General features: G+C 48.1%; 1 protein-coding gene across 1 annotated transcript in view; it reads right to left on the reverse strand.

The window, feature by feature from the left end:
• Window positions 1-3,375: 3,375 nt before the first annotated feature.
• LOC144137747 (AP-5 complex subunit zeta-1-like) overlaps window positions 3,376-23,368 on the reverse strand; it is a 38,012-nt gene continuing 18,019 nt past the window's right edge. The window contains exons 9-13 of the mRNA XM_077669685.1: window positions 13,828-14,003; window positions 11,116-11,199; window positions 10,407-10,609; window positions 5,400-5,486; window positions 3,376-3,517 (exon numbers count right to left, since the gene is read on the reverse strand). Coding sequence (XP_077525811.1) covers window positions 3,391-3,517; window positions 5,400-5,486; window positions 10,407-10,609; window positions 11,116-11,199; window positions 13,828-14,003 — 677 coding nt within the window. The 3' untranslated portion in view covers window positions 3,376-3,390. The remainder of the gene's footprint in view (window positions 3,518-5,399; window positions 5,487-10,406; window positions 10,610-11,115; window positions 11,200-13,827; window positions 14,004-23,368) is intronic.

A 23,368-nucleotide genomic window follows, 5' to 3' on the forward strand; every position in this document is an offset into this window, starting at 1 on the left:
GCAAGGAATGCCTGCAGCCAAGACAGGAAAAAGGAATCCAACTAGTACTCTCAAAAGACTGCATCGAGGGTCGCAGCAGCTTGGCTCATGGTCCACCAAAGCCAGGACATCGTTACTGAGGGTGTGTGAATGCCGAATAGTAACGTTTGAATTGAATATCAGATTGAATTCGGAAAAAAAGCCAAATATCAAATTGAATACCGAATTCATATTTTTTTACAGGCCTCAATTTTTCATAGGTTTTTGTGCAAAAGCAGAAGCTACTTTGCATGTTGGGAGACAAGAAGTTCTTTTTTAACCCAGAGAGTGCAGTTTTCAACTCGCATCGGTGGTACTCCAGGAATCCAAAGCAGGCAAGATACGCACTTGGAACAACAACAAAAAATTGCACTGGAGTTGCTGTACTGCAATTATAGGCAACGACCATACAGCGAGCACTTTGCAGGCATGAAAAACAGGACACGAAAACACGGCACAATGGACCACGATGAGGCACTTCTTCGGAAGCACACGGGCAGCACAAAGTGTGCATGTACATAGCAGAAGGAAAGCTCGCACTACAGTCGCCGTGGAAAAGCCTGCCACTATCTACTGTGGTCTAGAAATTAAGTAAACACGCAGTAACCATACGTCAACTGCATTAAAAACAGCCAGAACCGCTTTTGGTTTTAAATTAATGGAAGTGCTGTCAAAAACAGCAGTGCTCTTTATTGAAAGCAGCCCTAACATGTAAACATGTGATCGCAGAATTGAAAATGACGGCCAGAGTCGACGACGACGGCTCGAAAAAGATCTTACCGACACTACCACAGATTACTTTACGGCAAAATCAGATTACTTTATGGCCGTAGATCAAATTTACGGCCTCTGCAAGGCGCACTTGTCTAAAGCGGGATTGGATGAAACTTGCTGAGAAGACAGTGTAGCAGCAGTGCGTTAGCATGCGCATATGTCTCTCGCTTTTACAGGGGTGAGACAGCTGAATCAGATTTGGGAGCAGTTTTTGGAGTAGCGAAATATCGATTTTGGAGCAGAAGAACCTTGATTTGGAGCAGAAGAACGACATTTATTATGTCACCTTAGGAGCCTAAAAATAAAATTTTGGCAACTCACGGTAAAAAGTGCACTTTTTACTAGCCATTTTTGAATTCTGAGGCTCTATGCATAGATAGCGTGGAGTTCCATTGATAATATCGAATTGAAAAACTAAGCAATCGTAAGGCATTTTTATTATCATGTGAATGCCGAAATTGTTATTTTTGTAATTCCAGACTCGTCTTTACGCACAAGTGTAGAGCACGGCCAAAGCTGCGCAAAGCAAGGTCACAGTCGTCGCACCCCACCAGCACCCCCATTTCAATCCCCAAGGTGCATGTTCACTACGAGTAATCTGAGTAACGTTGGTATGTTTATCCACCTCCCTTCTTTTGGCAATAAATTTACTTCAGATAGATGAACCATTATTACTAGCGTGCAATAATAGCCCGTCCCGCTATCGAACACTGCTTGAACATTTTGCGGCGATGTAGCCTGCGCCGCCACTTCTGCAGTGTCGATCGTCCCATTCCTGTTAGTTCGCTGGGAAAGGCAGTAATAACTCAGTGTTTTATAACACCGCAATGAGTCCGAAATTTCACTTCAAGCATGTACCGGCCTCACACTCAAGGCCGAAACTTGGCGAATTCGCGGGCGCCGTGTTGTTTTTGATGAGCTCCCATCTTTTGAGTCGCGCCCCTTCCAGCAACCGATCAAACGACTAAATGTAAACCCAGCCACCCCCATAACTAAAACCACGGTAAAAATCGGCGAAGAGCACTCTGCCTGAACCACAAGGAACTGCTTCGCCCGGCGGCCATGTTTTCATATCTTCATCACACCAAAGTGGCGGTGCCCAGTAATGTCGTTCCGGAGATACGGCGCTCCGAAAATTGCCGTTTTTTCATCAACTTGCACAAGCGGTTTGACGCCTCAGTACACACAAGCATTTTTTCTACAGGATTTTGCAATGGTTTTCGATGGGAAAATCTTAAAAACGCACAGAATATAACATGTGCCACCCGACATTGTGACTTTCAAAAAAAACTACCTTGGGGACAATTTTATGCAGGTTTTTTATGGAATGATCAATCAATTAAACCTTTACAAACAGCATAACCTTGGGGGTGCTGGAAAATTATGCCGTCAGTAAGCATTTTTCCGCACTGCAACTGACGGGAGCGTTAAAATCCTTGGCTCTCAGACTGTTTTGGAGCAGTTTGGCGCAATTTTTGCAATTTTCGAGCTTTTGGAGCAGCCTGGCGCAGGAAAACAAATTTGTATCAAATCTGCGCAATATGCGCAGCTGTCTCACCGTTGCTTTTACAAAGCCAGGGGACGTTTGGGAAACTCCACTCGACTAATCAAAAGATCGAATGGTAGATATTCGATTCGCAAATCGAATTATTCATGGAGGTACTATTCGATTTGTATTCGAATATTCAAGTATTTGCACACCCCTAATTGTTACCATCGATGGAGGTGGAAGAAGCTGCCAAGTGTTGAACGCTTCTGGCTGACGTGGACTACTCTCATGGAGTGCAGAATGTATTGGCCACAGACCATGCTCATTCATTGTAGCATGGGGGAGATGTTGTGAAATAAGTAGGTCTGCCTACCTCATGCCCCAATGTCATCATCATGAGTTCGCTCCGCTAATTACATCATCGGGAGGGGTCCCGCGACTCGTCCCTTTCTCAACAAGCAGTGGTCGATCGTAAGCTGTCAAAGTCCAGCTGGTGCCAACTTGGTAGGGAAGATGTATTTTGCACTTTTTTAGTGGGGCATTCCTCCTTTTTAACAAGGAATGACTTCATATTCATTGAAACAAGTGTCCATTTGTGTTTTGGAACTTTGAAGTACTCCGAAAATAATTGAAGTTTTCGAATACACTAGTGCCACTTGATTCAAAGTTGAATTGAATATTGGATTATTCCCTCTAATATCTGACAGTTTTGAATACTCGCCCACCCTTGACGTGCACACACAACCATTTCCATTCACTGCACTGTGGCTTTGTCACTGGAGCTGCTCTCTCATCCCACCGTCACTTCAGCGCCCTTGCAGCCAGTGTGCTGTGATGAAAATCTCAGTGTCACATTGCACGGCACCCCTCACCTTCTCTGCTATTCACTTGGGGCCAAGTTGCAACTGAGACTGAAGCTGCTTGAAGCTCCAGTTGAGCACCCCGAGCAGGGCTATGCAGTTCCCGTTAGTGTGCCACCTTCAAGAACCTTATTTAACTTACACAAACATAACAGTGTGGAAAAACATTTAAAAAAAAAGGGGGAAAAACCAGGCCATCAGGGCCTTGCGACTACCACCAGCTCTGAGCATCGAGGTCTTGAAGGATGCTCACTTGCGCAGCCGGTCGCAGTACCCCCGTGCCCCGAAGCAGACCGAGAGCCTCTCCATGACAGCGGGGAGCAGTCGGGCTGCAAGCTCGCAGTCGCCGTACTGCACAAAAGTCTTCAGGAAGCACCTGCGGGCAAGAGGGCCGCGGGGAGCTCCTGGCAGCATCGACCCACACACTGACCCTATTCAATTATGGGGCTTAATGTGCTCAAGCTCAAGCTACGCCTGGGCTACAAAGTGCACTGAAGTGGAGGGCTCTGGATTATCTTCGACTTCCTGGTAACGTGCCCGCTGAACTTACCTCTGGATTTCATATGAAATTTCTGGCAGTATGCAACGTGTAATGCCGGCCCTTCCACAATCCCTCTGCAAGGACTTTCCGGTCTTACAGGACTGTGTGTGGCCAAGATCTGCTGTTTCACTGCCTCATTTCCGGGAAAAAAACACCCCAAAGTAGCGTACACTTCTTCAGAGGCAGCAGTGTTCACAACTCAATTCAGGCCACAGCTGTAGTTTTACCATTCAAAGTGTTAAATTTTCTCAAATATCCACAAATTACTTATCATGAAGGAGTAAGAGTTGGCTCCACCATATGACACATGCATATGCATACATCATGACTGTACATTGTAATGCACATATTTATTGAGAATCAATATCCTCCCCTTCAGCCGTTGTAAAGCCTTAAGCTATCAATAATTATGTAGACTTACTCATAATTATGAGCACATTAATGGTGTCACTAATGGCTATCATCACCAATTATAATTGCACTTGGTTTTCAACGCACAATAACCTGATATTACCTCAGGTGACAACTAATGACAGTGTGTTTAATACTTTTTTCTGGCATAAAAGTCTGGTATTTTAATGTATTTTAATGCCTTGCAGGATTAAAAGCACAAATTTCGTTCGCATATTACAAAATGCATTATTCAATTAATCACTGTGTGAATGACCTACTATCTTTTCCATCATCATGCTTTTTATTTGTAAGTACTCTAGCATTAACTTCTTGCTTTATTGTTCCATCAATCACCACATTTTGAAAAGCTACTGGTATATTCTGTACACTGCTATGTCAACGCAATAGCCCCTATGGTGTATCAGTATGGCGTGCGCATATTTTTACATTTATGCTGCACCTGCTTCTTCTGCACTGGTCCAACTTCTGAGGCCTTTAAGAGAGGTCACCCCGGCAGTCCCTGAAATTGAGATCTCCTCAATGTGTGTCTGATTAGTATGTATCTTCATTATGCACCTTTCTATGCTTACGTAGCAAATTCTACTTTAATTCAGTTCAGTGTCTCCACTGCCCCTGTGCGCCTTTTTGTTGGCTTCCCCACGCATTGCTGGTGCTGTGTAGAGAAGGCCGGAGGGCGTAACCCTTTTGCAAAAAAAGTGTTCACCAGCCTCGGTGCGTGGCAGCTGAATGTAACACTAACACCATTTGTGTGCACAATTCATGGATGAAAGCGGGGGCTCGTGAGCCAAAAATAGCCGCTGTCCTTGAAAACCTGGCTGTCCCAGCCACTAAGATTCACACAAAGCAGCTCTCCTTCCAGAGTCTGCAAAGATTCAAAGGGACAGGCCACCATCACGACTTCACAACTCAGGAGATGACCCACAACTGACCTGGTCAAGGAGTTAGGTCTAATCTCACAATTCAACTACTGACTTGCGTGCAAGGAGGAGATGACACCCCAATTACCTGAGCGAGAGCCCAATCCTGTGTACACATCGCATGAGCACAGATAACCTGTCACCCTATTCTACATTCTTATGAATCTCGCTCGAAGATGAATCAACCCTGAACGTTTCTTCCCATTTTATTTTTATATTCCATAATGAATCAAATTCTTCTAATGCCTGAAAAATCCTAAAAAGGAAGGAAAATGAGAAGCGCAGAGTGGACACCGTTCGAATGGATGCTGTCAACACTACCAACAGAGCCACCCGCACGGAAGAATGTCTGGCTGCCCCACACTTGCCAGGCACACCAGACTCACTCGAGCAGGTCCGGGGCATGCTCCGAACATCGCACCACCCGCTGGTCTGTGGACAGGTCAGCTATCAGGCCGTGGAACTTGGACAGCCTGCATGAGGGGCACAGTCTCAGTCAATTGGGCCACTCACTGCTTTTGCAGAGAAAACAGCAAAAAAAGGCAGAGAAAAAAAGACCTTGATACGCGAGCTGACAAACAGCTGAACACTGTTTATAATCCCACATCCCCGTTGAATGCCATAAAAATGGTGCTCGAAAGCGGTGGTGTCTTTGGTGGCATAGGCTTACAGTTCCTCTGCTTTGTCTACGAGCACAGCTGTCTGACAAACAGAAAAAGGCATGGATGGAGATAGAAGACAGCTCATCCCATTTCAGGAAAGTTGTGAATGCAATGATCATGGATACACATGGCACATCCTTTTCCCGTCTCTTGCACAGTGATGCAAATTGTGCCCTTGCTGCAAATACAGTTAAGTCAGACTTGTAGTGCCTTTCTGGAGCCCACATTTATCATGTATTGAAGCTACCGGGTCTTCATGGCACATTTCTGTGCAGTAAAATTTTACTCTGCGAACTGCGGCTTTCGAATACATTATTAGAAATATGAGACACACTTTGTTGCATTGACTCAAGTTTTCAAGCTGGCATACCCATGGTACAATCATGGCAAGCCCCATGTCTCGCTGCCTAGTGAATGCCTTTCTGTTCTGTGTGGCACTTCTTTCGCGCCTGGGCGTCATTGACACAGAGTGGACGCTTACAAGCCATCCTGCTGGCACGGTTTTTTTTTTTACGTTGTGTTTTTCCAATGCGACATATATGAAAGGAGGTTTAAAGATAGGAAGAAAGAAGAAAGAACACGTTTACATGCTCCTTCTGCATAGGCAGCCAGAACAATGTTGGAACGCCAGCTCTAAGCACACAGCATGATACGAAATTCTCGCTGACAGGCGTCATCTAAGGTTTTTCAAGAAACCGGAAGTGGGGGCCCTCCTCTCCCTCGAAGCAGCATCAGGAGTGGGGAGGACTGTCTGTGGGCATCCGACCCAATGGACAAGACCACAGCAGCAGCAGAGGAAGTGGGAGAGGAGGAAAAGGAAGCTGGGCTGCTTATGCATGAGCTTGGCAGTGACACGTGCACCCAGTCGACCACAGCGCATGCTGCCTATGACTCTGCCAAGTGCCACGGTGCAATCACACCACCCGCTGCACCCCACTATGTCGTGCCAAAAAGGCCCCCGAGTTACCCACTGGTTCCCCAAGGCGACACACAGATGCAAAAAAAGTCAGTCTCGTAGGCCATGCCCTGAACACACTCCCTTGTATGTTGCCCTTGAGTTTCTTGTGGGCTTCCTCTGCGTTTCTCGCCACATGCTCTGTACACTGCACACTGAGCCCTCTGTACGCTGAGTGCCCATTGTAGTGAGCATGGTAAAGAGAGCGGGACAAGAGGGAGAGGCTCAGAGGTAGGTTCACCACTCCACTGATAACCGCTCACTCATGGGACAGGCCAGTGCATTCCTGCACGTGGGTAATCAAAGGGGTGCCTCCAAGGCACCCCTTTCCAAACTTTACTACAAAGCACAGAGCATACGATCTGGCTAAACAGGGAAGTCGACTCGGCCCAACCGCTACTCCACAAACGCGGAGCAGCCCAGCACACAGTTTCACGCTAATACATACTAGAGAAACACCTGTTGTTGCAACCGCACGTCATCGTGGGTGCCACCACTGCAGCCAGCAACATTCCTGGCTGGAACCAAATTCAACCAGAAAGGGTAGCGTTCTCTCTTGTTCGTCTTGCACGATGCTTCCAAATAATTCCTGACAAATAAATCTCTGGGAGCTTCATTTTTTCTATTACCCCAATGAAACAAACTTGATTCTCCTTTTAATGATTATATCATTTTTTACAGCCACAGGCATCTTTTTGAGCTTGTTGGCAAGCCATGGCTAGGACAAGTGAAGTGTTCCTACCCGGTACACCATACCGTGCTCACTGAAGCCCCACATGCCTAGACACTACTGCCAGATTTCCTTCTGGTGCAAAAGGTGTTGCATCGACAATTGAGTGTCTTTAAAGGACGCTCCCTGGGCAAACCAGGGCTCCGTTTGTGTCCACACGGTATTTACTCGCGTAATCCTCACACTCGCGTAATCCTCGCACCCCTAATGTGAGCCACCAAAACTTGAATTTTTTGGTTCCTCGCATAATCCTCGCACCCCCAACTTTGCAGCGGCGAAAGTTGCCCGCTCGCGAAACCCGCATGGTGCATGCGCTCTCCAACGCGCGCCCTCCCCCGCCGCCTCTCCGTTCGGCGGAGAGCGCTGTGTATCCAAGGCCATCCAGGCACCCTAACAACCTGCATGGCTACTCCCTAACAAGGCGCCCTAACACACGCTACTCACACTGTCCTTGAGCCGGTTTCGCGCATGTTTCGCGTGCGCGCAACTAGACGGTGTTCGCGCAGCCCGCTGTAGTGTCGTCGTGTCGCCATCGTGGTCCCGCCGTTAAGCGGCAGCAGTCAGTGAGTCACTCGCGTCAGTGGTGGATAGCTCGCTGCCGTTTTGAGAACTTTTTGATCTAATTGTTTTGTGCTTGGTGCCGCTTCACCATGGGGAGGAACGCCAGCTACAGGAACGCCAGCTACACTGCCGCTTTCACATTGAAAGCGAAAGAGTACGCGATCGAACACGGCAACCGTGCCGCAGGCAGGCACTTCAACGTCACCGACTTCAACGTGCGTTACTGGAGTAGGGCACGCACATACGACGACGAGATAGGGCGCATGCCAGAAAGTAAAGGCGGCAATTTCATGATCGCTGATTGACGGGAGACTGTTTACGTTGTAAATAATAAAATAAACAGAAATAGCTGCTGTTGGCAACACTGAGCTTACCTATACAAAAAACGACCGCTACATTTAGCGGGATTGGCATAAGGCAAATTGGCAACACTGTGCACCGAATTTTTTTTTTCCCCCGCATAATTCTCGCACCCCTAACTTTGCATTGACTTTTCCGAAAAAAAAGTGCGAGGATTATGCGAGTAAATACGGTACTTCCACAGTGCATCGTTGCCAATAACCATAAACGATGGATATCTATTCATCTGCTTTCAGATTGTCTCTCGTCTGCTGTGCCAGAAAACCTAGCTTACGAAATCAGGCTTACGATTATTTATGCTTGCTGGTTTGTTCCAGCTTTACTTTTATTATTCTGTGTGTGCATGTATGTGTGTGTGTTCGGGCCATCCAGCAGATCTTCACTGCGCTTAAAAGGCACGGGCTCCAAAAAGGAGCTAGCGCTCAGTAGGGCTGCGAAAGGAGATGCGACCTTAGGTCGCGTTGAGGCGGAGCCGTGAATCGGCTTCCGCCTACTGCAGGATCTTCGTCAATAAAGCCTTTTCCAATCCAATGTGCGTGTTCGTGGCCCTCCATGACGGGACCATCCGCTGCAGACAAACAAGCTGCCTTCTTGTCTGCAGAGAATGATCCCATAGGAGCATGCAAGAGGCACAGACACACACAGACGTACACATTAATAACAGCAGAACAAGGACAGACTACAAAGGAAGAGTCGCGAGTGTGATTTCACAAAACTGGGTAACCTGGTACAGCAGACGACAGATGACCCTAAAGCACATACGAAAAAAACGTCTATTGGTATTGGCATACCTGCCAACCTAGCGAGTTCAAAATTCATAAACCCCACATACCACGGAGGCAGCACACTTCAATTTTTTCTAGTTTAGAAGGATTTACGTACCGTGTATCAAGCACTCTACCGTTTTCCCAACCATGAGTGAAAACTGTCGCTCTTTAAGAGTAATGAGCAGCAACTCCACTGACTGTGATCGTTGACGCTCAGTGGGATGGGATGTTGTGTTCATTTAAAAACAGCACACAGAGGCATTCTGCACGAATCACACTGAAGCCGCTATCACTGGCAGAAAACCTGTCAGGCTTGGCTGGTTGTCTGCGGCTCGCGTGTATTCCTGGTGCTTCTCCGAAGCAATGTGGACCTTGATGGCAGACTTGCCACCATGCGAAAGGTTCGCATCACAGGCACACGTGGTGCAAATGCCAAACTTCTCTCCTTTCATAGACGGCATGAAGCATGTAAATTCTGATGCGTACAATTTCAAAAACACTTGGTAGTACTGTCGCAGCTTCGAGCCTGCCAATGCACTGTGAAGCAACTACTACGGCCGTAACACAGGTCGAACTGCATCGGACGCGACAAAGAGTGACGCGAACACAGAAGTGCTAACGGTGCAACGTGCTATAAACAGGCTTGCCGAGGTGGCGAGTTCATGATATGGATGCATAGCCCGCCACGAGAAGACAGCAGAAGTTGCAACTTCTGTAGATGGTGACAACAAGAGTACGCATTGCACTCTCGTGGTGGCACGAGGTACCACAGTGTCGTTTTAAAAGATGTTCCCTTTTTTTTTTTTTTTTTTTTTTTTCAAAAATCATGACATTTCTTGTAAATCATGACATTTCAGGCGAGGTTCATAAAATTGTAAGACGGGTTGAAATTCACACATTTTAAGGAAAATTTGGAAAAGCTGGCAGGCATGGGTACTGGTAAAGATGGACCGTGGGAGCATTTTATTATGATTTGTATGAACTCTTTGTGATCCACATCAACTATCGACAAAAGGGGTTTCCTTGTCTTCTGTCGCCTCATTTGGCTACTTCTTACCATGAACCGCCATCGCACGTTTTGTCTGGCATACGGCAGGTGGCGCCACAGTTCCAAGTTGGGCATGCAGTCTATATTGGCCATCATTTTCCCACAGGCGAAAATCGTTACTTATTTTCTGAGTAAGCAGGTAAGTGGCGTCCTTGTTCTTGGTGTTAAACCAAACAGACCATCAAATGCGACCTTAGCATTAAGCTTAAGTGCGAACAAAGCTGCTGTTTGTCCAGGTAGATTATTTTTTTAAAAACACTCCTTTACCAATGCAACAGCGGATATACGAGCGTGAAACTGTGCAGCCTACCCTTGGAAGGTGTCCCCGATGCCGCTGACGTCCCGCAGCACAAACTTGAGCATGGGGCCCTGCTGCAGCTCTGCGGCCGCCAGGGCGGCTGAAGACGACGAGCGCCTCCTGAGGCGCGCCCCCTCCGGCACGCCCACAGAGGCCTCCCACTCGAGCACCAGGGCAGCGGCCAGCGCGGGCAGGTCCACCAGGCTGTGGAACACCTGCAAGGGGGCAGGCAGCCATGTGAACCACCCCCCCCCCCTTTTTGTGTTAACACAGGGGACCCACTTTGGGGAGAGCGTTTGCACGGAGAGACAGAGGGGAAATATTAAAGAGGCGCATGCCATATGCATGTGCACAGTGTTTCACCATATTACTGGACAATACGTGGCAGTGCACACTTTACAGCGGTGTGGCGCGAGTGCTTTCCGGCTGTGCTGGGCTGATAAACTCCCTTGCACACGAAGAAAAAACATATTCGAGGCATCCTGTGCCCTACATGCAACTGACACCTAAGGCCAGTCAACAGCTTTCAATTAAGTTCAATAGTCTGAGACAACAGACAACACGGAAATCATCCGTAGACTGTGGGCACCTTGGTGTAATTCACCCCTTTTGAGATATCAAGGCACCTAATTAGCCGGTTAACACATGCTCGGCAAGGGTACAGCTGCAATAAGCTAAGCATTCAAGAATAAAAAGAAGCACGCCGTAAGTAGATGCCCACCTCAACTGCCGTCTTGGCAGACATGAAGGCTGGCACGATGGCTTTGAACTGGCTCTTGAACTGCTGTGGGTTCCAGGCAAAGATCTGCAGGGACGGGAAGCAAGAAGAAACACCACCAGTGCAGCCAGCTTTGAAGGGACAGCTCCCGCATCGAGGGAATGCCAGCACGGCACAGCACACTGGTTGCATGACGACGCAGGAGGAACTGAATGCCACATGAAAGGTTCGAGCAAATGCTTCAAGCAGTCAAATGATAAGCCAAGCACGGTCACATTCACTTATTCTGACTGAAAGCTGAATACACCACTCCCGTTTGCGTGCAAAGCATTTGGCCTCTTGCATCACAGGCGCATCTTGCATAAAAAGCTAAGCACGAAAACGTTGAACTGAGAAAAGTTGTGCTCCATTTCGCGTTTGAAGAGTTGCACATATGCCACCTATTTCCCAGTCAGCTAGTCACTATTGCGTGCAGATAAAAACAAAACAAACAAAAGCGTTTGCTGGCTCAAAGCACTGCCAATTATACAGTGCCCATTTACAACTCACTTTGCATTTACATTTACCCATTTATATTTTCACTCATTTGTGACCTTAAGGAGAAAGACATGCTGTCAGCAGTGAAGTTACAGTGTACTACAAGACATAGCCGAGTCAGGCAGCAAGCGAACCAATGAAAAGCGCGGGCATTTTCTGAAATGAAAAATTCTACGCAGTGCACGAGCTCCCTAGTGAACTCCCTTTGTAGTCAGTGCCCCCTACACTTTTTTTACCATCCCAGAGTTATTTCATGTGCTGTATAAAGATTCATCCAATAAAACTGAGAAAAAAATACTATCGGTGGCAATCAATTGGGGTAGATTGCAGCAGACAAAACTTGCAAAACCGACCAGCGCGCATTGGCTTCAGGGCCACTGCTCACCGCAAGTGTTCATCATGAGAAATTTTCTTCACAAAACGGGCACTCCCTACCAGCCCTGGGTGACACACCTCTCTACTCAGGTGCAAGTGAAGAGCGGCAGTAGGTCATGAAGGGTATCCCTTGGCCCAAGCAACGGACTTGTGATGCCATTGCACGCATGCACTTTCAGGGGATACTATGCTTAATGGCTGACATCGTCTGCTTGGTCTCACCAACTTCGCTTGTTGTCACTGCAGTAGTTTATAAGCAGATTTTGAGCAGATCCAAGAAATGAGGGAGACAACTTGTGTCACATCTAGAGCCCTCACAGCAATGCACCTATGATCGTGCTGCACGGAGAAACAGCCGGCAAGGCACAGGGGCAACTCCTCCAGTTGTTCTCACATTGCACCCGAGTGTGGTAAATATTTTGTGCAGACAAAAGCCAATCCCACAGTGCCCATCCACAGCTCAAGTAGACCCCTCCCCTTTTCATCTGAGCACACCACCACCACCACGAAAAACTGTGGTTGATTCCTCTGTCACAGGAATCGGTAAAGCACAAAAGTGAAATGTGCAGTGAAATCTGCAGCTGAGCATGATTTGCAGGTCAGCGGCTGTCTTGTAGGTGTGCTTGGTGAGCGACGTCCTGCTGGAAGGTCACTTCGGCAAAGGTGTACTGGCGTCATTTCCGCGATGGATATGACGTCAGTGAAATCTTGGTGTATCCCGGCATAAAACACGTTCGTGTTAAAATATGAAACCCGATAATGACGTCAGTGAAATCTTGGTGGATACCGGCATAAAACACTTTCGTGTTGAAATATAAAACCCGAAAACCCGAAACTTGAGAAGCCTAAGTATAAACTACTCTTTAGTACTAAAGGTTGCTTCCCTGCAAGAAGACCCTGTGTGCAGGGTTGCACCCTTTACAGGCCGCTTGCTTTGCTGTAATGGCATCATTTCTGTGACACATATAACGTCAGCAAAATCTTGGTGTATCTGGTAACCAAATACTTTCGTGTTAAAAAAAAAAAGACCAGGAGCAACCAGTTCAAAAACAGGTTTGTTTTGTAGGGACGCAGCCCCTACGTGCGCCCGCGGAGGGTGATTACACTGCAGTGAGTGCTGGTCGAACACCGATAGTGGCGTCAGTGCGTCATGTGCCCGTGCGCGTGCGTGTGCGACGAACAGTGAGCCGCAACGAACATGTGTAGTGCAACAGAACCCGGAGCATGCGCACAACCAACAGAGTGGCTTAAAAGCGGCGCTCACAGGAGCAGCTGGACAGTGCGCACCGGGGGACACGCGAGAGCAGCTACGGCCGCGGGCGGCCGCGAGCCACGACCATGACGCCCGGACAGCGAGAAGCAACCAGCGTCCGTGGCAGACGCTCTTCACCCGACGTCGGCACAAGTGACTGAAGACGTCGTCGTGAGTGTACAGCACCATGCTGTAACTTTCTGGACAAGCAGTGCTTCAACCGCCGCAAGGTTTTCTTTACGTGCTTTCCGGGCTTGCTTGCTGTACTCTTTTTATATTGCCTCCCAACTTGCTTTGTTTGTTTTTTCCTGCCTTGGTTTTCCCGGAATAAACCGGTGATTCGTTCTCATGCGGATCGGTGTTACTTCGTCGGGCGGGTTCGGGCTCGCGAACCCTTTACGCTCGAAGGGGGATCCTTCAGTTTACACCTGATTTCAGAGGAACAGAGGCCTCAGCAGACACACAAGTGAAGTACGTCCAGGGAAACATGCTTGGCCAGGAACAACTTTGGCAACTTTAGCATTGGGAGCCCAGTTTGAAGCCTTGAGTACCTTGAGCAGGGCGGGGAAGTACTTCTCGGTGGCCCCGGCCTCGCACAGGGCCGCCAGGTTGCGCACGGTGAAGTGGACCACGTGCAGCGCGCTGGGGCCGCTCATCCACGCACGGGACACGGGCCCCCGGAAGAACTGGCCCAGGGAGTCGCCCGTCTTGTGCAGCACCACCGACCCTGAAAGGGGGGGGGGAAGGGAATACGGCTTCATTAGGAGGACTGCAGGAGTCCCCGGTGAACGTTCACTTGCGCAAAAAGGCAGCGTCAACAGAAGAGAACATGGCACACAAAGTGCAACTTTGAGCGCAGTTGAAGCTTCGGTTTGCATACTGTGTTCTCTTCTGCTGTCGCCATCTTTTTGTGCAATGGAGCATTCACTAGGGAAGAGGAAAACAGCCAGGGCAGGATGGCAACGCACTGACGCAGAGGGTGCGCAGAGAAGCTTGGCAGAACGGATTCATCCAACTAAATGCAGCCTGACTGGTCAGCTGGGCCAAGTCCGAGACGCTCACAAGAGTAACTGTCACGAACGTGTGCAGCAGCTGGAGGGGAAAAATGGGCCCTCTTTAATTTCTTCCATGCAACAAAATGCAAGAAGAAAAGAATATTCTGCACTGTGCACTTTCTAACTGCATTCCGTTTTCCACAACTGTGCTGCTGCTATATACCATAAAATTTGGAACTGCCCCATAGTAATTCAAAATAGCAGCGCAAAAAAAATTAACCCCCTACTACCCCATTTTCCCCCGCAGTGGGAAGGCATGCTAGCCAGCCCGGACCCCGGCGATCAGCTTCGGCTGGTTGAAAGAGCCTGCCTGGCAGCGACCGCCCAGGGACTTCTGGACTGAGAAGACCCCCCTTGCCACTACTACAAAAACTAATATTGAAATAAAATTTATTCCTCCTCCTCCTCCTCCCTACTACCCCATCTCCCCCCCCCCCCCGAAAAAAAAAATTAAAAAATATTGCAGTGCAATAGGCACCGGTCACTGCTCAGAGGGCGCGACGAAAAAGTACACCCAGCGCCGCCCCGCGGAAGCTTGAGCTAACTTCGGGTCGGTGAGAGGCAGACGGCGGCCGCGCGTTCATATTGTCGCGAAGCCCCGGTTCCATTTGCTTTTTTCAATTTTTTAGCATCCCTCTTCGGCCACCGAGGCCCCGCTTTTCTAAGAAACGTGTTGCCGAGTGTGTGTTGGCCCGTCGGCCGACCCGGGAGACGCGGCTCTTGAGAGGGACCATCCAAATTCTGGTAACGTTGGGACCATCCACGCATCTTCTGTTACCACGGCCGCGGCGCTCCCTTCCCCCCCGTGGCGTGCGCGCTGGTCGCGTTCGGGCTCCGTGTCTTCAGTGTTCTTCCGACGACCTTCCCTTTTCCCGTGTTTACTTTAGTGCGTTTTGTCTAGCTACTTGCTCTACGCCCGTAATTCTCCAAGCGCGCGTTTTCGAGTCGAAACCTTGTGTCTGTGTTTTTGGTCCTTTTCACTTTGGCGGGGACATGTCTGATTGGACCTAAGAAGCGTCTTCCTGATTGGCTGCGGGTGTGCCTAAGACTTGCTCCCGATAGTCCGCACACGCTAGGATGCGCTTTTTCTCCCAATGCGTCCCCCCAAAGCAAATATAACGCGACCCCTCTGGCGATTGAGGGACAGCAACACCAGGAGAGCCGCTTGCTGCCGGTCGTCGTGCCCTCCCGCCGGGAGCCATTCGCCCGCCAACTATGTCCCGCTAAGTACCCTTAATCTTTGACTGTCTTTCTCATCTATGTAATAAGTGTAATTGTTTTCAAGTTTGTATGTGCTAAATGTCACCAATGTCATCAGTAAATTAAACAAGTTAACCTTGAACCTCTCTTCAACGTTTCGACTTCTTCACTGCAGTCTTCATGCTACAGTAGCGGCAGTATGTAACCAAAATACTACGTTACAATATATTCGGCACCTCTCGGTTTGTTTTTGCGATTCTGCAATTGTTTTTGAAAGGTGTCTCGACCTTGAAGACTGTTCTGGCAAATAGTTTCCCCGTGTCTCAAGTGCTTCTGTGCGATTTCCGGACAATTACGGGGCTGAACTACTATACTGTCGGCCTCGCGTGCGCGAGAAGTTACAGAGATTGTACGTTGCCGCGCGCGTGTGCGCCGTGAAAGAAATTGACGGGACAGACATCGTTGCGAAGTCCCATTCTCAGCAAGGGAAGGTTATTTACAGCGCCAATTCAGGTCAGTAGCCAGCGTATACAACGGCGCTCCACGACAGAAGCGTATTCGTGTTATTGTTTCCTCTGTTCGCGCAACCACGCTGCAGTTACTTTTTCGGTTGCCCTTCTTCAGCTCGTTGGTGTTGTCACTAATTCACAACGCATTCCAAACGTTATTAGCTGTTGACAAAGTAAACGCAGTTCCACACAGTTCGAAATCTGCTGCGGAGCGGCGGTTGTCTTTACGAAGATTCCGTTTAGTTGCGGCTTCTATCTTGTGAGTAATGTTAGAGTCGTCTTAGCGGCTAATTGTAATACAGTCCGTTCAGGTGGTTCGGAATTCTCTAAAAGAGTATTTCCTCCTCCTCCCCATCCTCTGCTTAAACAATAATAACCTCAACTTTCAGAGTACGCAAAACGCATTAAAGAATTCTCCTCTCCATCCGCTGCTTAAACAATACTAACATCAACTTTCAGAGTACGCAAAACGCATTAAAGGGGCCCTAAATAGGCTTCCGAATGTCGCCATTTCAATCGCGCAATCGCTAGAGTACCCCTTCACGACAACGTGTACCAAATATTACACCTCTGCATAAAGCAGGGGCCGCACAAACACGAAAAAATTCCCCCGCATTTCCCCGAGGGGGAGAATGTGAAAGTGCGAATGCACGGTTGTCGGCCCGCTTGCGGCGCTTGCGCTCGGCCCCCGCAGCCCACCGCCTCGCCGCCTTCTCTTCCATCTCTTCCATCGGGTTTGTAGTATCACGTGTACACCACGCAGTTATCAAGCCGCTATAACGCCGCTGAGTCGCCAACGCACGCCGCTGACGACGTAGTTTGAATGCGTTAAAGATATAAGGCGCGTCACTAACACTGATATCACCGTCGCGTCCGTGGCTTGGTCGGTAGAGCGTCGCGCTGCGGCCGCAAAGTCCTCGGATCGAAACCTGGCGCCGGATGCTGTTTCTTTTTTAAATATAGAGGAGCGCTGCGGACGCCGCCGCCGCCGCCGACGCCGCCGCCGCCGGCGGTGGATGGTTTGGGGTCGCTTATAAAGTGCATGCACTTAAAAAAGATTTCACTTCCTCCCCTGGCTCACCAACCATACCTTGCCGCCACACTTGCGCGCTCTGACGCAGTTCTTTCCGGCTCTGACGCGCCTCGATGACGCACGAGACACTGCCCAGTGCGGCGCCGCGAACGCGAACCACAGCGACAGCGCTCACCGTGCAACCGGAATCTGGTGGGCGGAGCATGCGCGTCGAGTGCTAAAAAAAAAAGCGCGCGCAGGGCTTGGCGCAGCCAATGACTGCACGTACATCAAGGAGGGTGATGGATTTCCCTGTTTCTCTCGGTGGTCTTGCGCCGGGTCGATGACGTCGCGGCTTCCACAGTGCTTCGGAGGAGCTACTAGAGGAGGAGAGCCCCAGGCCTTATGGGTGGCCCCTTTTAATGAGCGATAACTCGGCTAATACTTAACGCAGTTAAACAATTTTTGCGGGATGACGTTCCTTGGATAGTACTCCAGTGACCGCGCACGCAAAATCGTAACATTTGGCAGCCTATTTAGGGCCCCTTTAAAGAAGTCAGCGCGTGTGGATGCAACCTTGCCTTTAATAGCTTTCCACTTGGAATGCGTGGCCGAAATATGTACACTTCGGGGAACAAAGTAGGGCAGTAAGCGGGATGCGTATACTGACCGTCTTGACATTGCTTTTGGCATCACCGCGAAGTGCTGTGAATGCATATTCTTGTGCCGCCTTTTGGTATCCATTCGGTGCCGTGAGTGTCGCTAAAAAAGGTTACTGCTGATAAAACAACAGTGACGGAAGCAGTAATACCTTGTATTATGCAACTACTACGACGGCATGCGATTCATCGCAGCGCGTGATGTGTATGAACACTGAAAGCAAACGTTTTAGTTTTACGGCCCTTCGTGTCTGCGCTGCGGATAAACGGTAATCGTACTCATAAGTCTACTCCTTCCACTGACAAAAAATGTCATGACTTTCTTACTTCCTCGACTTTTCTTACTGCTCAAATCATTTCTTGCGACGCTTATTCTCACACGGCTGCCCGAGCGAGAAACCTGTACAGAACGATGTCAGGCTGTATTTCGCGATTGTGGCTGTCCTTCGCGCAGCTGTAGCGGCGCTGCCACTAATTCTTTCCTGCAGCCTTTTTATCCGTTGGGACCCTGCAACTTGCAATTATAACTATGTTTCTTAAAAAAACTTCCGCCACACAACGTCGAACCGCACGTAGTGCGGTGTTTTTACGTGCGCTGAACGGCCGGTCGCGACATCCACCGACCCGGAGTTGCTAAGCGGCGGCGAGAGGCGGCGCTGGAGTCGCGCGCAAACTGCAGTGTCCGGTGCCTATAGAGAGAAACATTTTTAGTAACGATAAAGAAGACTTTAAAGTAGGGGTGTGCGAATATTCGAAAATTTCGAATATTACTCGAATATTAAATATGATATACAGTGTAGACCGCTTATAACGTATGTCGCGGGAGCCGCAAAAATCCGCACTATAAGCGGTACCGCACTATAACCAAAACATGCGAGAATTCAACCACATCGCCACCTATCTCTCAAGTCAACCTATATTTATCATCACTCAAACACACAGCGCTTAAAAACGAAGGCACGGTCTATATTTCGTATTATTTTTAATATCAGCCGCTGCTGCAGGGCAAACGCGCAGTCTCAAAACGGCGAGCGCGGCTTTAACTTCCGTTGTGTTTGTTTTGAAAGACCATGGCTGCGTTTTTAGCGTCTATGAATAGATGCCGCAAGACGTGATAAAAACGCCAGCGGAAGTTTTTTTTTTTTTTTTTTTTTTTTAATCCCCACCTTGTGTTCAGGATTGCCGAAGGCGGCTGCTTATTAGCGCAACGTACTGGTGGTGGAAATCTTCGGCTTCGCGCGGCTCGAATGTTCGGAAAGGGAAAGAGCGGTGGCTTATCTGCAACAACGTTCTAAAGCGTGAACCGAGTGGTAGATTTGGTATCGCGAAAACGTGCAGTGCACGCCAGCGCGGATACAACTGGCGTGGTGTGGGCGGCGCGGTAAGGGGCGGCAACATGGCGTCGGCACTGGCCGTGAAGCGGTGCAGGCAGTTCCAGTAAGTTCCAGCAACCGCTTCTAACCGCTCGCTGAAATGCCGCACGGGGCGCAAGCGAAGATGCTCATGCAAGAAAAGAGCTAATAATGTGGGCGAAAAGTGGAATATAAACTGCCATCCACGCTGCTTGTGAAAGCGCTCATCAAAAAATAGCGCGGTGGTAAGCCTAAACATCTCTGGCGCGGCTAGCCGGCTCGGAGCGCTTCGAATCTCCCGCCATTAGGTACGCGTCTCCCCATTGGTGCAAGTCGTCAGGCTCCTCCCACTGCCACGCGAAGAAGCCACCGCGAGCGCAAAATCGTCAATACAAGCACAAAAAAAAAAAAAAAAAAAAACGCCCGACGCTGATGTGCACGATTCGTGCTCGAAAACGGGCCATGCGGTTCACGATTAATAAAATCAACTTGCCGCGCGCGGATGGGGAGTCTGTCTGTCGCTATCTCCCGAGGTGCATCAAGCAAGGTCAGTTGTGGTTATCAGGTACGCACGAACTAAAGGGTGCCTATTTTTTTTCTTTAGGTGTCTACGTTAGAGGAGGGCAAGGGGTGCACGCTGCGTCAGATGGCCGATTTCATCCTTTCATTTTTCTTTTGCTACCCTAAAACGATGCCTCAGCTGCGCCGGTCGATCAGCAGACCCGCCGAAAAACCGCACTATAAACGGTATTGTGCTTCGACCAACCGCATCTTAAGCGGTATGCTTATGCATTGAGTTCTATGGGAGGCAAACCGGTGGTCGCAAAAACCCGCATTATATCCGGTCCCGCACTATAAGCGGTTACGTTATAAATGGTCTACACTATTCGTATTCGCTTCGAAAACTATGTATTCGAATTGTTTCGAATATTCGAACGGGTTCAAATAATCGGCTATTATCGAATATTTTGGTTGAATAGTTTAAGGGGGGACGCGTCTTTCAACTTACGAAAACCATCGCAAATTTGTGGCACAATGACAGCGTGAATGGGCGGTGGCGAAATGTCAGGGCAAATGTGCAAAAAAACGGCAATTCTCGGAGCGCTGTATCTCCGCAACGGTGCCACCGAGCGCGGCCATTTTGGTACCATTAGATCGGCCGAGCGATCCTCTTTCCGGTCTTTACCTTCTCTTTTATCTTTGTTCATTCACAAACGCACGAATGGCAGAAAAATAAAGGCGCACAAACGAAGTGAGATATAGATGCTGAAGCGGGGTTGGCCTTTCCACAGAACAGGGAGGCCTTTCCGACTGCGCACGTAGAAACGGCCCTCCTGATTGGGCGTCGCTGTGGCATTTCAAGATGGCGGCCACCTGAATTGCGTAATGCGCGTTTCTGAGTTCATTTGCACCGCTTCGCTCGGCGAAGTTTCTGTTCAATCATGGTATCTGCGGTGGTATTCAACAGAGACATTATCGCGATGAGAATGCCTGAGATCATAAGCCATATTACGGGAAGTTACGAGGCTGGAAAGGCGGATCGGTCACCCAACGCTTTTCGTGGGGCGCGAGACTTTACCCTGGAGGGAGAAACGCGGTGTGCGCGCTTGTGATAGCGGTTCGCGCAGTGAACTTTTCACCTTATTTGCGATGCTTACACGCTTAGTTATTGCTAAGCATGGCAGTAGTCTCGCTAGCCTTGGGAAAGAAACGGGCGACGCGCCAAAAGCTTCGGCGCGCACGGCGTAGCCGCTGCGCGTTGGAGCATCGCCTGACTACGCAACCTGGTACGATTGAACTCCAGTAGTTGTAATTAATGCCTGTGATTTTAGATTTAATCGTAAGAGCGACCTGACGGGCCATGTCAGGGGTAAACAAAGGATGACATGTTCCGGTGTATGAGCGCCGCGATGAGGGTGAGCCATATCACTTTCTTGCGAAACGTTTCCCACGCACTTCGAATAATCATGAAAACAGGTCTGAGTTAGGAATAAGAACGTGTTGACAGCGTTAAAAATGTACCTTACAGTAGTTGAATTTAAAAATTGATTTTATTTATTTTTTATGGAAATTATTAATACCAATGCGCACATCTATAGTTTAGTGCATAGTGGCTGTGCTGCGAGGAATATTGGATGCCCTCAATATTAAGAGTACCAAAAAATGTCCAAATATTGAAGTTGGAGTTATGAAAAATATTATACCAAGCTTCAAAGTAGCTCATTTGTACCCTTGTGGTATGTAAACTTTTGGCACTGAACGCCTGCACATAAGCTGCTGCTCCAGGCAATGATATGAAGCATAAAAGAAGTCAAAGCTCAGTTTTCAAATTGAAGGAAAACAAAAGAGTGCTTAATTTGTTGCCATGGTCACTGCATAGCGAAGTTTTGCAGTGCAGTACAAGCAACCAGCTAACCTACTTCGCATTTCAAGCCATCTCCCCCCCTTGGCCCACAAACTGGCTGTGTACGCTTCACAGAGAAGCTGCAATTGATGTTTTATGGAAAAAAAAGAAGGGTGCAAAAGGCACTCCAATTTTAAGGCAAGGCATTCCAAAAGCCCCGTGTTAAAAAATTATGAAAGGCTACAACCCTGGCGACTTTTAATGAATTAAATCTATTTTTCGATTTCGGAATCTGTTTTCTCAAAAGTTTTTTTTTTGCCACCTACGTCTCTTGTTTTAGTGATTTCTTTGTGACCTGCAGGTGTATTTTTGATTCCGTTTTTTGAGTTTCATTCCTTGATCAACAGTTCAGGTTGTGACACTCTTGGTTTTTCAGGTTTACTTTTGGTGAATTTTTTATTCAAATGGTCATTCATTGTCTATATGCCTGTTGTACATTCACCTCTAAAAAACGAAAAACTAAAAAAAGTTGTGTTCTAATAAAAAATCTAAGATTGTCAAGACCTCGTCCATTCATTTGGAAGTGCAAAGTGTTTTGAACAAGCTTTCTATCATGTTTTATAGGCCACTCAAGCTCGGTACAAAGTGTACAGAAAGAAAATTTTATAAATAAAGAAGTTTTCAAAATATTACTTTGAAATTTTTATGCTGTTACCAAAAAAGCATTTCCGGTTGCTGTGCAAATTTTCATCGAAATTCACAAAGAAATCAAGAGGTTGATTTCGAAAGCCACATTCGCCCTTAATTATTCGATATTCAATTCGATATTCGAAGCTAGATATTCGTATTCGATTCGAATTCGAAAAATTTGATATTCGCACACCCCTACTTTAAAGCCCTTCTTGGCACAATCAGTGTTGGCGTGGGGTTCTTGCCAACCACTTTGTTGGTCCTGTTAGCCAGAGAACCCATTGTAACTATCGTCCGGTCCATTTTTGAGATTTGAACAAAGTGTACGCGTGGTGTGTTCGGAGGGTGTTCATGGAAAAGCAAAAGGTCTTTTCTGCCTCCGAGAATTCTTCCAGTGTCTTCTGGCTTTTGTTAGAGGCACAATGCATTGTGGTGCCAAACTGCTGGTTTTATGGCTTGAGGTACTGGCTCGACGCACAAAAATTTCCGAGTTGCAAGTTGTGTGATCTATTTTAACAGCTTCTTCAGATAGAAGCCTGTGACTCACAGCAGGCCCTGTGCTTCTTTCTCCTTCACGAAACTCAAAAAAGTGTCATCCACCTCTTCACTGAACCCCGGCACTCCGTTGCTCAACTTTCGCCAAAACTTGGCATTGCCAAAGTTTTGCTTCAGCAAACTCTCATACTATTTTTTGTCCCTCTCACATACCCCCTTTGATTTTAACCCAAGTGGCGACATATAGCGCGAATGGTTTTTCCGGAGTGGCAATGCCACTCTACGACTTCAAATTTCTTTTTATCTGTATACAAAATGGCGAGCGTGTGCGGAATTTATGGCATGCCGTGTGTTCTTGTATTGGATTTTGGATTAGACTAAAGAGGAAGTCAGGAGCATTCCTGGGGAGTTTCAGTTTTCCTGTTTTGAACCATCAAAGTGGTTGGAGGAAGAGGGGGGGCATGTTTGGTTGTAGGCGAAAACTCTAAATACTTATACTATAAGAGGAGTGTGCTTGCATGGGTGGAGGCATTTGATCGGTATTTTACGATAAGTGTGTTGTCCCGGTCGCAGGCAAGGCAAGAGGATAATAAAAAACCCAGAAGCAATGCATGCACGAGACAGGCAAAATGGAGCACAGGAAAAAAATTTGGAGCTGTACTGACTGGAATGTGCACATCATTGGGGGATGGATTTACTGGCGACAGTGCACTCGTGGTAGCGCTCAGTGCACAAGCTAGGCATGCAAGGTGGCTGAAAAAAGGTGGGTTGAGCAT

The sequence above is a fragment of the Haemaphysalis longicornis genome, unplaced genomic scaffold (genome assembly GCF_048455015.1).
Source record: "Haemaphysalis longicornis isolate Haplotype H1 unplaced genomic scaffold, Haemaphysalis longicornis Haplotype H1 scaffold_5, whole genome shotgun sequence".
In the NCBI taxonomy this organism is placed as follows: domain Eukaryota; kingdom Metazoa; phylum Arthropoda; class Arachnida; order Ixodida; family Ixodidae; genus Haemaphysalis; species Haemaphysalis longicornis.